The 16,514-nt window shown below is 39.8% G+C and overlaps 1 protein-coding gene across 7 annotated transcripts in view; it reads left to right on the forward strand.

Moving 5' to 3' along the window:
• Nucleotides 1-16,514, forward strand: part of Acc (acetyl-CoA carboxylase) — a 37,555-nt gene that overhangs the window by 12,022 nt on the left and 9,019 nt on the right. For 5 of the 7 annotated variants that reach the window (XM_076421344.1, XM_076421339.1, XM_076421343.1 and 2 more), the window contains 4 exons: nt 4,541-4,775; nt 14,014-14,137; nt 15,414-15,744; nt 16,150-16,447. In XM_076421344.1, the coding sequence (XP_076277459.1) occupies nt 4,618-4,775; nt 14,014-14,137; nt 15,414-15,744; nt 16,150-16,447 (911 nt within the window). In that variant the 5' untranslated portion in view covers nt 4,541-4,617. Of the gene's footprint in view, nt 1-4,540; nt 4,776-10,435; nt 11,114-14,013; nt 14,138-15,413; nt 15,745-16,149; nt 16,448-16,514 lie in introns of those variants that run through there. The other 2 variants (XM_076421340.1, XM_076421345.1) reach the window with 2 other exon arrangements.

The raw sequence follows: 16,514 nt of genomic DNA on the forward strand, positions 1-16,514 counted from the left end.
AGGTTGTGTTGAGAAATTATTACGTCACACGAATATGAGCTCGCCTGTGGCCGTTTTGAACTTTCAGCGCCACGGCTCTTCTTGTCAGACCGGAGCGCGGCGCGAACAGAATCAAGTACACCGTGTATTGTATCGAAGTACGATACTAGTGTTCGAGCCTATCAAAGGCGATTTATGCAAACGAGCGTTATCAAAATACGGGATTGACTCTCTGCGGCCAACGCGTTGTGTAATCCTGATATTGTGATGGTAATCCTCTGGTCGTTGAAATTTAGAAACACGCGAGACAGAACGAATCCCGGCAAAGCGTTTTAATATTTCCAAATACGGTTCACTCGAAAACAATAAAGTAATATACGCACTGTCAAGGTTGCTTCGCCACAAGATGGCGGATAATTATGGGATAATTCATTATAATTAATGCAGTAGAACTTCGTATTAACCGAATACCCTTCCTCGCGCGTTACTTGTCACTTTATACGTTGCCGTCACATACATACATCAGGATCCATAATCTACTAAACTTGCGTTTCATTTAGTTTCTGCCGTTTAGTCGGACGATTCTGAAATTCTGTGAAAAATAAAAATTGTTTGCATCAATTCGAAGCGGCAGGATATGAATTCAACTTTTCCAAAGTGATTTCAACCTTTTTGATTTATTTTCATTTGTTTATACATAAGATCGTGGATCCACGAGAAAAATAAAGATTAATTATGTCAACTCCGACCAGCAGGAGGGAATTAAGGGTTAACATTTATTAACAGCAAATACGATCGATAGAAGAAACATATTTACTTATAGAGAGTTCGAATTCAATCAATCAAAGTTCGAACCTGTTTGCAAGGTACTAGATCCCATCTCTAGCCGTGGGTCTTTATTAATACGGATTAGGAATGTTCTACTGTATTAGATTCTCAATTTAGCTAAAACTAATCTCCCAAAAAATTCCAATACTTTTTTTAGATATATCGTACGTCAAGAATGATTTATATAACCTTTGCTACAAATAAGCGACTGCTTTAAGTTCCCCGTTGCCTTGACTTATCGAGGACACCAAATACATTTATATCTTTTCGCTTTGCTGGAACAACTGAATCGAATACCCATTATGGATCTTATTATCCTGCCGAGCAGACTAACAAAATTAGAATGACATTTTGGATTTACTTCTCGTTTTTTACGTCATCGTGTTATTGTTCAGATTAAACATACATCATACATATAACATCCTCCGTTTCTTGATTGCGCACGAAGGTATGGAAATGGTTAAACTCGCGTCACACCGCGCAACAAAACGTTTTCAAGAATGATTTTATGCGCATACTAAAGTGTTATGTATTACAGTCAAATTCTAATTGATTCGGAGTGATAGCTCCAATGTATTGTAAAAAAAGAGAACAATCGGAAAATAGTTGAACGCTTAATACAACATCTAACGATTATTTGTAAGCTGCAAAACCAAATTTTGAGCTATTTTTAACCCATAACCCAAAGGAATGCTCAGATTTCTGTATGGAGGTGGTTGGTTTCTTGTTACTAACGTTTGTAAATAATTTAGGAAGAAGTCTGATAACCGAACTGGTATACCCAAAATATAACGTAACATTCACATGAGTTATTCTTACCTCACAAGGCTGTTACACAATTGATGGTACCCAAACAATCCGCATCGACTAGTAAATAACCTATGTTAATGTAATCGGATTTACATATTAACGATCGACTAACGTGTCCTGGAGCGTCACTGCCATTTTTCACGTGGATGTAAATCTGTCGTGCGGCGACATCCTATATGTATAGTGGCTACGGTTACGCTCACGATCATCACCCGCTTATAGCTCTCTCTGCGTCGCGTCGCGTCGGGTTCATCGAATTCGAAACTTCATCGGCTGGGTTCGTTTGCCATGCAAACGACAATCGTGTGGACTGGAAGAATCGGGAATAATCGTCCTCATTGCCAGGGAATTGCTTGGATGCATGCGGCTTGTTTTGGCATGAACTACACGGTTGGATCGTTCGGAAGTTTCGCGTGCTAATGAAGTCGTTAAGCCTCGACAATTCGGGGCCACTCTCGCAAAAGTTCACGCGTTTGTTTTCAAAATCACCGTGCCATTTAGTGGTGCAACGTAAAAAGACCGCCCTTCAACGGCACGTTCCTTGCTAGGGAACTAAATGATTAGAAATAAAGTTTTACCGTTGGATTGGTCTGGTCCCGCCAATACGCCAGCGGCACGAGATCAAAGAATACTGTCTGTACGCGATGTAAGTGATATTTCACATGTTACATACAGTGAAACGAATTAACATTCGGACGCTCTAAACAAGGCGATAACTTTTTTAATATTGTATAATACTATACGATTTGAACTTTTTTCGGAAGCTAGAGCAATTAGTTTATTAGAGGATGTGAAAAGAAATTTTTATTGAAATACATTTTGCAGACCTGTGTGAATTAAACATACTCTGAAAGTTTCGTGAAGATCGGTCGACGTTGCAAACGTTTAAAAATGGTAAAAATTGCAGATTTTCACGATTTTCGGCATCTAACAAAGGAAGGACCCCAAGTATCGAACTTTGATTTTCATAATTTTTTGTAAGATGATGGTATATGGATCCCTAATTATGTATGCAAAATATTAGGTGTAGTTACTCAATAATCTTAAAGATATAAACAATTAAAGTTTATACCTCGTTGATATACATACCATGATTTGCAGCTCAAGGTTTCGAAGTTCAATTGTTTATATCTTTAAAACTATTGAGTAACTACACCCAATATTTTGCATACATAATTAGGGATCCAAATACCATCATCTCACAAAAAATTATCAAAATCGAAGTCGGGCACTTGGGGTCCTTCCCTTGTAAGGATTCTTACATCTTTCGATGCCTGTCGTTTTTCCCGCATCTACCGATTTCGATAAAACTTTCACAATGCATATCATTGATACAGATCTACAAAAAGTATTTTTTAAATTTTCAATATAGGTCCACATAAAAACAGTTGTAAAATGCAGCTTTTAGTATTTTTTCTACAACTCCGATCAATCGCAATTTTTGAGAAAATTTCTTTTCACATCCTGTAGTGAACTGATTGCTCCAGCTTCCCAAGAAAGTTCAAATCGTATAGTACAATATTAAAAAAGTTATCGTCTTTTTTAGAGCGTCCGAATATTAATTCGTTTCACTGTATGTGTATCTCTCTCGTTAAAAGTGGAAAGATGAAAATTGCAGAAAAGTTTGATCCGCGAGAACAGTCGGCAAATCCGAAGTCTGTGGGTTCGATGTACAGAGTGTTTCAATAAGAGCGATAGAACTTTGGATTGAAATGTAAAACGAAAAATATGGAAGATAATCTAGATAGTACTAATTGCTTTAAATTAAAGTACGTTCGAAATGGAATTATACATGAACTACGATATCATATAAATGACCACCACGATTGCGTTTGGTGGAGTGACTACGAAAAAGAAAATATAAATCAGGTCGTATCTCACCGATAACACGAATTATGTTTGCTTTAAGATCATTAACGGTTTGTGGTTTATTGGAATAAACAAGAGACTTAACATGGTCCCACAAGAAGAAGTCTAATGGCGTCAAGTCACAAGATCTTGGAGGCCAATTGACAGCCGCATTTCTCGCTGTAATCGTATCGTTGAATTTCGATTTCAATAAAGTGATCAATTTTAATCATTTCAACGCGTTCAACAACTGAGCATCTATTCACGATGACTTTCGCCGAACGTTACCGAGTACAAATTACACGTTACACTAACAATTGAATAATGAGCCTGGCGGCTGTGACAATTGAAAGATCTATCGCTCTTATTGGAAGACCCTTTAATTATCCGAAGAGGTGCTTTAAGGGGGTAGACTCGTTCATCCAGGATTGCAAGGGTGCGGAATTCGTGTTCTCATTTCTCGATAATACAAAGATCGGGTCCTGCAGTAGTCAAAAGCGCTAGATAAAGGATCGATCTAGGCGGCGATCACCCTCAAAAGTCCTACTTTTACGTTTACGAGGCGTAATTTGCATTATTCGGAAGCATACAACTGCGCATGTAGCCATTCTCATAGCTAGATGCTGCCGAATAATGCAAATTACGCCTCGTAAACGTAAAAACAGGACTTTTGAGGGCGATTGCGGCCTAGATTGATCGTTTATCTAGCGCTTTCGATTACTGAGAAAGCCCATCTTTGCATTATCGAGAGATGAGAAGGCGCATCCCGCAGCCTTGCAATCCTGGAAACGAGTCTACCCCCTTGATTCGGAGACACCTAAAGAAACGAATTGGAGAGTGGCCCTAAAGCCGCGAGCCGCGCCGATGGCGGAAATACATAGAGACACGCGAGAGGACACGCGCGCTCATTCGAATCACGTGTTAAGAACAATACCATGGGGAGAACGCGGCGGCTCACTTGTAAATATTGTGCAAATGCCGGGTGTACGAAGGTGTGTGTGTGTGTGTACCTACTTCCACGGGCGCCGTAGTCGAACCAGTTGTTCTTGACACGTACACATCGACTGTTTTGAAGGTAACACCGACCGCGTAGACAGTGAGCCCGGCCATCAAGGATCGGGAGAGGACGATATTGTCAAGTCCCCCGGTACCATGTCGGAAAATCCAGTAAGCTTCGTGGTCGGGGCACCCGACCCATCCGAGGAATTGGAGATCGAGGATATCTTCCCGTCCGAGGGGTACGATCTCAGCTCCAACCAGGTCCAGCAGAATGAATTTCCGGGATTGGTTGAACGCCGCAAGCGGCTCAGGTGACTTATCATTTACTTCTGTTTTCTTTCGTTCACAATTTCGATACGTTCGATCCCGATACGTGGCCTGTTCGAATTATTTTAAACGATTTTCAGCTAATTTCATTTGCAAAGCAGATTGCCCGCCTCTCGTAAACAATAGAATGCATTCTTTAATTGAACATGCAAACCATGACCTTGAACCATCATTTTCTTTCACGAGTATGTTCGAGAGCTCATCCGAAAGAAGATCATTCGAGTACACGAGTAACTCTATCGTTTCTAACTAGTAAAATGGAAATGAAATGTAAAGAAATTTCTTCTACACTCATTTCTCCACGGTTCGGACTAAAGAATGTCTTATTGTAGGTAAATACATGTGTATATTTTTCCAATATTTTGAAGAAAACTTACTTATTCGTTAACACTTCTCCCAAGTATGTATTAATACGTATTAATACATGGAATTTTATGATACATAGGTTATAAATAGATTGTGGAAGTAGCTTCCGGGAAGCTTATGCAAATGAACACTGACAGATAAGAAATTTGAAGAATTTTAATGATTCGACGATGATATAAAACCCTATTTATAAACCTGTTATTATTTAATTCACTAGTCGAGATCAAGACGCGATATAAATGCATATTCCGCAGTACATATTCGCTAAGTAAATCAGAGGCGTAATCGCGACTCGGCTCTCGTCACCAGACGAGAACGTATGAATTCGAAATCGAATGTTTGAGAAACGAATTCCCATCAACGTTGGCTTTTTTAATGGATCTTGTCTTCCTTAGTAGTGTTACGTGACTTTGTTTTCCGAATGCGTGAATAGCGAGCGACAGTGGACTTCGAAGTTGTAATCGAACAAAGTCTAGAATGCACGGCTTCCATCCGAGCCTTTTTTAACATGCGTAATCGTGAAAACTCTCCTCTCTCGTCCCACCGGTGCACGGGACCGCAGTCATCTGTGACTTGTTCGCACATTGTTGAATATTCACGAGCTACTTTGCCAAAGACGAAGTTCATGCTCGTGTCGCGTCTTTTTCCGATGCGAAACCGGATATCATGTTTCAATTTCTTCGCGTAACAATTTCAACTCGGCAGCAACTTGATCAAAAATGAATTTACGCATCGTGCTTAAGTTGTAAACTCCGACATCCTGTTTACTCGGCGCAATTATGATCTTGCGGAAAAAAGCAGCTCCATTTCCTATGAATTTCACGCGAACAATTCACCAACGTTTTATCCAATCGCATGAGAACTCGCCATCAAATTGTTCGCATACGTACACGTCGAGCAAGATCGCACACGTTTGAATGAAAAGAGACATCGGGCGCTTGAATTTGTCCAAAGAACCCATAACCCATGTGCAGGCAAGTCATATTTCAATTTTGAACCAACTACTTATTTAAGCGTATGGCTGCCACCGTTCTTAGCACTTGTGTGGCTTATACAGGCCACATCGCATATATGGGTGCTTCACGCACGACAAGCGGCCATTAAGACAAAGAAGCGTTGAGATAGATTAGTGTCATTGGAGGAAGTACTTTTCAATGGCTTCGAGCAGTCAAAACTCGTGACCTCGAGGATAGCGGCGCGCGGCAACTTTGGAGATGAAAAACTGGAGCATCCGAGGAAAGTTTCGGATGGAAACTAGAAGTAGCCCAAGGAATCTGAACGGATAGAAACCATTAACGAGTCAAAAGATTTTGAAATGAAAGTCGCTGGTAACTGAAGACAATTAGGGATGAAATTCGCTTCCGGAGAGTTTCGAATGAGAGCCGCTACAGCGACCCGATAAACTTTGAAATTAAAATCGTCGATGATCCAAGATCCGGAGAACTTGGGGATCAAAGTAGCCTGAGCAATTACAGTAATGCGAACCTATAAATATGTGAAAGATTTTTTCTTTACTACACGTCTTTGCGTTTAGTATGTTTTGTGAAACTTTTTTGTTTTCGATGTACGTATACGAACCTTCTTGTTTTTAATTAGTTTCTTCTGATCAGCCTAGCGTTGTCTCCATTCATATTAGAGGTTAAAGATCCGGGAATTGTGTCTGCGCACGGTATAAGTGACATTTTGGCCCCAAAGTGCTCACATATGTACAGGATGTAAAGAAATTATATGTCGCGGCTACCATAGGATGATTCTACACCCTCTGGTTAAAATTGAACTAAACAAGATGCCTCAAAATTGACCTGGACCTTGAATTTTAAGGTCGAAAGGTCAACAATCTTTTTTGATTCCTTTTTTGCACTTTTGACCCTCGAGACGAGTGAAATACGATGCAATTAAAAAAATTGTTGACCTTTTCGCCTTAAAGTTCAAGGTGAAGGTCAATTTTGCGGCACCTTACATGCTTCAATTTCAACCGAATCTGTACACCCTACACCTGCATATTGAGACTGATTATTGCAACAGGTGAATATCTCTGCCGAAACCTATTGCTAATCGAAAAGTTTCAGGGATGTAAACAAAAAAGGAGGCTAGAATCCTTTAAAGTGAAAGCGTAGACTGCCGGTTGCCCGAGCTGTTTAATTTGTACCAAAAGAACAGCGGAAAGTAACCAGAAATTTTAATCAGATCCCGGAGATCCGTCGAGTCCGCTGGTTCGGTGCGAAATGAAAATTTTAAACGACGTTGGCTCTGCTAGCATACTCTGATCTGAACCTCTGAAGAGAAGGGGATATCATCCCCTCTTAGTCTCGATGCGGAGATCTCTATTCTCTGCTGCCTCGAACCATCGAACAAAATATTTCACAATGAAACCAATGTTTCTAATCGATTAGCAATCGAATGGATCGTTTTTGTAGCAGATGTTAACTTCCAGGTACTCGCACTCCACTTTCTACTTTCTACACAATTAATTGTTCGCGTGGACATAACGTACGTGTCACGTAACGTCAATGTAATTAAACTGTCATTCGATGAAACAATTATTTCGATTAAAAATAAATATTGATCTTGAAACAGTAAATTTAATTTTAAATTTAAGTCTCAGATTGTAAATACTGCACGCGAGTGATTAGGAGTTAATGTCGTTCGACTTAGCACCACGTTTTGCCAGTAACATTTTAGTCTATAGGCTGGAAGTACCATATTTCGACAAACGTGGTATTACGCTAGATAAGATAAGATAGAAACTAATTAAGTCGCCTTGAATGCAACTCTATATTTGATGAGACTTGTCTCGGTGCAGTTGAAAAGTTGCGCAAAAGTTGTTGAAATGTTGCGAAAAATGTTTTCCGCGAAATAGGGTAAACTGTACTATTGCTGGCACTGCAGTAGTTATTGGCTTGAACGACAAACATTAAGAATTCCTGCTATAGAAAATCATTTTATATTGCTTGTTATTTATATTTCAAAGCAACGTTGTAAGTTTTCATAACAGAGTTCCACATATGACTGTTAGCAACGCTGGTACATCCAGCAAGAGCGACGGATGACCACAGTGCAGTGTAGATAGTGTTTTATTAAAATTTTCGTTACGAGTAAGTACATATACTACAGGCGTAATAAGTGCGTATATGTTTAATTATAAAACAAATAGCCTGTTTAACGCTTAGTTCTTACTGTGCCGATGACTGCAATATTTGTCTTACGATTGTTATTCACTGAATATATTTTATAATAAAAGATTCACGACTCGTAGAACTGTTTGATTTTGCTGAAAAATCTCTATTGGCTTATAATCATGGCAAGTTAAGCTCGCTTAAACATTTCAAAAAAAGACAAAAAGATTTTTACTACGATGTTGGCCTAGGGTGCCAATCATTGTACAGTTTACCCTACTTGTTATAGACTTTAAATTTCGATTTAAACTGTGTTGAAAACGGGATAGGATGGATTATGAGAGAAAGTGGGCTGTGAGGAAGTGGTTCGAAACTGTTATAAAATGATCCATGTTGTCGTACAAACGTATCGATTCGTTGCAATCATTAAAAAATCGCAGTAGTCATTCCGAGGTATGCAAAAGATGTTGGGCACGAATTACATGTGCATTATATGGCAGTTTTACACTCAAGAGCCATCGGAGAGGTAAAAAGTTAGAGTGATGGGTGTCGCACGATCCGACGAATGTGATGAAAAATAAAGTTTATGGTTTATATAATAGCTCACCGAGTTCTGCATAACGATACGATGTTATTACGCGTCCTCCGCGTAATTCGTTCTCGGCTTACTACCGATTTCATTATTGTGACCAGTATCGCCAGATCAGGGGACAAAGTTATTAACAAACTCGCGACAAGCTCTTACTCAAGACACACCCTATGGACCTAACGACACGCGCATCGCGTATTTTCTTTAAGCAAAATAAAATCTGAAATATTAAATAGTATTTGAAATATTTGTTTCGCCAAATAATGCCCACCTCTGTCTGTATGTATGTATGCCTTTGGAAACCATGTAATATTTGTTTGTAAAATTTGCTCGCACAACAAATAACTTGCGAGTTCTGCATCGATCTAATTTTAGTATTCCTGAGAGATCCGTGGAAGTAGCATGATCGTAACACCCCGACGGTCTCCTAATGAGCACCTCGAGGGATTCAGTCGCGTCGCGAAACGGTAATTATCTTTTTTGTTTCGGCGGATACATATCGGAGACGAGACAATAATGTTTACCTGTAAATCACGTTGATCATGGAATATCCGATTGCGTCAAACGATCCACGGAAGGGTCAAAAAACAAAACGTTGCGCGACGCGCGGTGCGGCTGACCGCACGAAGAGGATTTCGAATGTCCGTTCACTTTGCCACAGAAGCACGTTACTTCCTTGTGTAGCGAGTTACAAAGGTAGGGGAAAAGATCGGATGGAATGAATCGTCCACCTTGCTGGTTGTCAGTGATCACGGACCTCCTAAGAATGTTAGACGAGCGCGTTCTCGAGTCGCTTCTCGAGATCTGTATCGCGGACACCATGTGATTTATCAAACATTCGACCTGCTCGAGAACCTCCAACCTCCTCGGGTTCGGAATGAACAGTTATGTCGTTGCGCCTATAGTCATTGGCCAGGAGGTTCCCGTGTAATAAACGAGTGTTCCGGTTCCTTCGTTGCGACATAGTTATGGCTGCGAGACTTGAACTTCTTAAAAAGACGATACTTGGAGTAGAACTCAGTTTTCTTCATTGATAAACAAATAATTCAGCGTCCGAGAAAACCGTGTCGGATTTCAAACTTTTCCGAACGTTTCAACATTGTAATTGTAGAATGGTCTGCAGTTTAATTCGCTGTTGAAGTTCGCAAGAAAAATTGTTAGATAAGAATAGTACTATATCAGAAATTCCTGAAAGCGAAAATCCTCTTTACGAAGAGTTATTAAATATATGTCAAAGAGTGAGCAGGGTCCGGTTTGCTCTGCGACAAGTGTCCAGGAAGGAGTCCGGTAAGATTGCTTCTAAGTTCACTGCCGTGAGATCACAGTTTTCGCGATGGTCCCAACACGGTCGCGCTGCACCGAATCCGTGCAAGAAACCGCGCGAAGCGCGCGAGGAATTCAAGTCTAAGTAAGTGCCTCGTGAAGAACCAGTGGAACACTTGTTGTGCTCGAAAATTGACCTGGGAACAGGATTTTCGAGACTACATAGAAAACCTTCGACTCGTTGCGTGAAAAGTTGTTTACGTTCCGCGTGTACGCAAACGATCGAGCGGAAGGACGCGAAAAAAGTGATCCTTGGACTTCCTTCTCCGTGTTCGAGGAAGCAGAAAAATGAGACATTAGCGCATGGAAAGTCTGATCGCGATAACGTTCCTTGAGAAAGTCGCTGCATGCTCGAGAGAGAGAGAGAGAGAGAGAGAGAGAGAGAGAGAGAGAGAGAGAGAGAGAGAGAGAGAGAGAGAGAGAGAGAACAAGAAAATTCAGTGAACGGTTTTGCAGAGCTCTAATTGCACGATCGGTTAGTGCATCGGCTGATCATTCTGGAACAGCGATGAGCAGCCCGTACCGATCGTGCTTTCCTTTATGCGACGTGAAAATACGTGCTGTGTCGTCTTCGAAGCGTTTTCCATTTTGTAAAAGCGTGTTGACCGTGAGGTACCAGTCGCCCGAACAGATTGTCGGTCGTCCGATTTCCGTCCGCTGGAAAAGGAAAAGGTTGCTCATCACTGATCTAGAGAATCCTTGACATCTTTGGTTCCGGAGACACCAGGGAAGGGAGTAACGGAATGAAACGCATGAAAAGATTCGTGTTGGCTCAAAGCACAGAGAAAGACCCGATTTGGAAGTCCTCGGACAACCTGATGGCTGGCGTCGGTGCATCGAAAATGCACGCGGAAACGGCTTCCAAGGAGCAGCTATCATCGATGGAGAAACCGTCGGGCGACAAACAACACTCGACCACTGGATTAACGTAATATATTTTCACATTCTCACCGCCGTTTTCTTCGATTATTGTTCCGCTATTGTTGCAAATCTGATACTTCATTGGTCGGAGGCTATTTAAATGCTACATACGGAAATATTGAGAAGTTAACATGGAAGTTAACACTTTACCTACCGGAAGCCTATTAATAGGGTTTTTAATAATTGTGCTGCATCGAAGGAAAGCATAGAAATTTTCTTTTACATTGCAATCTTAAATGAAACTATTAGATGACGTTATTGACGGTGACTTGTTAGTTCACAATGAAAATTGCTGTTGCTATTGAAGGTTCCATTAAAAAGTGTTTAGCCATGTACCATAGATTTTTCAAAATTATGCAATAATCACCGGTCGGTAATGTGTTAAGAATACTCTTATATTTTCTTCAGCAGTGTTGCTGTTGCTATTCAGGTAGAACATTATTGTTTTTCATAATGATCGGCTATCTAATAATAATGTAGATTCATTAGAGACTCATTCGATAAGATTTGGTGGATCCGTTGACTGCAATTATAATTTTTCTTTTCGCAATGATAAAATGATCTTTTAGAGTTCTTCCGATAAGATTTCGAATTCAACTCGCTGATACGTGTAATTATGGTATTATCGATCTTCTATGATCTACTGATTTTCAATGATATTTCAAACAGAATAAAGATCGCACGACCAAGAGCAAACATGCTAATCATCTTTATCATTCATAAAAAAGCGATCTTTAAAAGAAAATATATCTACGCATCGTCTAGTAGTACAGTACAAATTGTTTCGATCAAATTGAAATAAATTATTCTATGTTAAAGGATAGATAGCAGAACTTGTTCAGCGACGGTGTTGCATCTTCTTTTAACTTTTTCAAGTTTTGCACGCGTATCAAAAGCCGACTTTTCCTCATATAATTCGTTACACGTTCACCAGGGTCACCGTCGCGTCGCGTTCCTTAGAATTTCGTTGACGTGTTCAATATTTCGAATTTCTGAGCTGCGGCTCGTGCGACCAAGTTAAACAGGTCCTTGAGAGTCTGAAAGTGAGAACTGCGAAGAAGACTGGCTAAACTTTACGCATCTTCGCTCAAAATTCCATGAATTACGTCCTCTGACCCGAGGCAGTACAGTCCCAAATATTGACTTATTACTGCGGATTTTATGCATTTATGACGAAAATGGGTAAGCACCATTTAAAGCAGTGGACATATTAAAAAGATTTAAAGACATCAGCGTATTGCGCTTTCAGTGTTCAATTATATATAATTAAACGAAGAAAGAAATGTTTTCAAACAATTTTTATCTTGCATAAAGATCCGCAGTCTACTTATAACATTCGATTTCTTGTTGAAACATCTACAACTATAACATATAAAAAGAACTCTTCTTTTCCTGTCCTTGTTGGAGCTTATACTATAAAAGCATCAACTATTGTGTGCATAATTTCAAAATTCGAAGTGATTCTGTCGAGTGATCCGTTGTAGAAATTAATTTAAACGAAACTACAATATATTCCACAGTAAAATGGATAATGTAATGAACACCGTTTAACGAAACAAGAATTGTATTCGTATCATAAAAGGCAGACAGTTCTTTTATTTGTTGACCCCACAAAACGAAGAATTTAAAAAATGTTTGGCATGTCAGCAATTTTTATGTGAAGCAATACTACAGTGAACAGATACTTTGAAGAAGTTCAAGCTTTTCAAATCACCGAGACATCGTTTGATAAAGAGCACTGAAATTAACAGCGGAACTATGGCACATTTATGGGGAATTATTCAATAATTCCATTTCTTTGGACATACACTGCGATGAAAATCGTTACGGATCGGAATGAACACTATTCTTGTTACTTTTCGAAAATAATGTAAACTGGTCACGTTTAGTGATCCGTAAAATAAAAGTAATTTGAGTACACGATTAGCAATGTGCAGAAAGTGTACCGATTTTGAAAAACTCGGAGGAACAATGACGCGTACGCGTCCAAAGCGGACGCAGAGGGCTCAGAAAGCGTTACGGAGTTGTAGGAATGGCGTTGCGTGAGCCGCTTAAATTAACGGTTCGTATACTTTCTCCGCTGTCATTCACGTGTAGCCCACTAATGGATGACAGGAATTACCTTGAAAAATGTAGGAAAACGATTGCTCCCATTTCCTTCCAGCCGCGCATACCTACTCCGTCTTCCTTCTCCTCTGAAGAAAATTATTCGATCCCGCCTAATATCGTCGGAACGACGCAACGTATTGTCAAGACGTTCGCTACATCATCCTATTTAACTAAGGATTACTAAGGAGTTCTATTCAAAATAGAAATACGTAACTGTGGATTATATTAAAAACGAAAATGTTTCGTTTAACTTTTTAATGACTTTTCAACCCGAACTTCTATTGTAATAACTACAGACAGTGAATTTTGTGCAATTATGACAAAAATGAGTACGTGTAATACAAAACGGTAAAGGCATTAGAAGAATTTGAACATGTTCTTTGTTACGATTCAGGTAAACAATTTTTATTTTGCTTAAAGATCCGCTGTCTAGTGATAACATACTAAATAATAAGACACTACCTTTAAGTCCGAACACGATAAACGAAAGATGCAGAATCAAATAAAATGAATTAGAAGAGTTGCGAGAATATTTATAACGAAATAGTGTATCCGAAGGCAACAATATCTATTTTAATTACAACGAAATCCGCGTGAATTATAATACCACATAGTTGAATAACAATAGAATGAGGCAGCAATACAATTTTAGACAAGAGAGATACCACCGAGACTACAAAAGGATGTTCTTGAATTTCACGACTTGTTCAAGCGATTTCAATCTATCGTTTACAAAGCGAGGATTTATTCGATGTGTACAGTGATAACTAAGCTGCGTTTCTCAATTTGATCTCGTAGGCCCAGCATGTCGCAGGGCACGGTGATGATCCAGACGCAGAGTAGGCTCCTTGAGAAGGATTTCACTATTGCCACACCTGAAGAGTTCGTTCATCGTTTCGGCGGCACCAAAGTCATCAACAAGGTGAGTACCGTTATCCAGAATACATACCAGGTTAACGACAAAGTTCTTTCCAAGTAGATAGGCGGCCGCCCTCTGAAGTTTTTTTACTTAACCCTGAAATCGTGTATTGTTTCCTCAGAGTAACTAACAAGTAACACTATCCAACTGATACTGCGCCTCTCTTTCCCCCCTCGAAATCCTTGGACATGTGTTTTACACTTTTTTAATATCTTTCATACTTCTCGAGATATTCGGCTGGAAAGTTTTCAAATGAACACCCTGTATAAAGATATTAAGAATTAGATCTTGCGCTTCGTAGACAGTTAAATTATGCGTGTTCGCAACATTAGGAAGTAGATAATAAATTTTTAAACGTTTTCGGCGCAACGGTTCGATCGTTTATTACGAATTATGAAGCAACTTTGCTAATTGTCAAACGAAATTAACGTTTCGATCCTGGTTTGGATGTTTTTCAAGATTTATTTGAATCGCGTCTGTAAATTAAATATGTTATAGTAATTTTGAAAAAACAGAAATATTGAATGATTGAATGTAAGAAATATTGTTCATATAAAGATACACTCACTTGCTTTGGGGAATATAAATTTATGATAAATGTGCCCAAAGCAAGTGAGTATGTCTTTATGAACAATATTTCTTACATTCAATCATTCAATATTTCTGTTTTACAGACGCGATTCAAATAGATCTTGAAAAAGATCCAAACTAGGATCGAAACGTTGCTTTTGTTTGACAATTAGCAAAAGGTTGCTTTATAATTCGTAATAAACGATCAAACCGTTGCGCCGAAAACATAAAAAAATTTATTATCAGCAAATACGATCGATAGAAGAAACATATTTATTAGGAAGTAGACGCGTACATAGTCGTGATCCCGATGTCGCCAATACGTCGACAGTGATTCCTCAAAGGGTAAAGATAATGTAAATCCGCCGAAGCAGGTCATTCAACGCGCAGATCTGCCGTTTCGCTCGAACATATTACGCGGCATTCACCGTACCGTACCGTTTCGCAATGAACGTTAACCGGCCAAGGTCTCATGACTGACCTTGAATGACCTTGAGTGCTAGATCCGCCGTACCTGTTTCGACAGCAACCAACGTAACGTGAACCTCAAAATACACATTTCCTATCTAAAAAACAAAGACCATGATTACTCACCGGCGACATCCTTGGCGTTCTCTGAATTTTTTGATGAATTGTGAAAGTTTCTTTGTTCCTAAACGAAGACCGTGGGGATTATGCCAACTCTTACAGGAGAATTATGTTTGGACAGATACTGATTGCGAACAACGGAATAGCGGCAGTAAAATGTATGCGTTCGATACGCCGTTGGTCCTACGAGATGTTCAAGAACGAACGGGCCGTGCGATTCGTCGTGATGGTCACACCGGAAGATCTGAAAGCGAACGCGGAATACATAAAAATGGCAGATCAATACGTTCCTGTACCTGGCGGCTCGAACAACAACAATTACGCCAACGTGGAGTTGATCGTCGACATCGCCATTCGTCTTCAAGTTCAGGCAGTCTGGGCTGGATGGGGTCACGCTTCGGAAAATCCAAAATTGCCGGAATTGCTTCACAAAAACAACATCAGCTTCATTGGTAAGATCAGAATTTTGTGAAACAACGAAAAAACGATATAAACTCGAAAATGTTGATAGTTTTGCTATAACGTATTTTCGGCCGTAACTTTCGAACCGTTTGTCGGAAATCAGTTTTGGGCAAACAGGCTTACGTAGCGTGCGGAAGTCTACAAAATGAGTCCAACAGTTTTACAGAAGTTAGAAGCAGAAATATGGTAAAAACGGTAAAATATATTATAAAATCGCGTAAGCATTGTGAAATAACACATATTAGAAACGTGCGCTTTCTCTTTTCTTTGTTTTCCATTTAACCAGACTGAGCCACAGCAACGCGTGACCGGGTACAGCTAGTTAATAATAATATATGTCCATCCAAGGAATATCGTGTATCAAAACCAATTGAAAGAAATAAAACTTGTTTCAGGACCGTCCGAGAGAGCTATGTGGGCGCTCGGTGACAAAATCGCCTCCAGTATAGTGGCGCAAACCGCCGAGGTACCGACACTGCCGTGGTCAGGATCAGAATTGAAGGCTCAGTACAGCGGCAAGAAGATAAAGATATCTTCGGAACTGTTCAAGAAAGGATGCGTCTCAACGGCGGAAGAGTGTTTGGCGGCAGCGAATAAAATTGGCTTTCCGGTGATGGTGAAAGCCAGCGAAGGTGGCGGTGGCAAAGGCATCAGAAAAGTAGAAAACGCCGAAGAGTTGCCTACGTTGTTTAGGTAAATGAATGTCTAGCGAGATACGACGTAGTTACGCCAACTGAAAAACCTGCAGGCTACAAAATAG

This window comes from Lasioglossum baleicum, chromosome 4 (genome assembly GCF_051020765.1).
Source record: "Lasioglossum baleicum chromosome 4, iyLasBale1, whole genome shotgun sequence".
Taxonomy (NCBI): Eukaryota; Metazoa; Arthropoda; class Insecta; order Hymenoptera; family Halictidae; genus Lasioglossum; species Lasioglossum baleicum.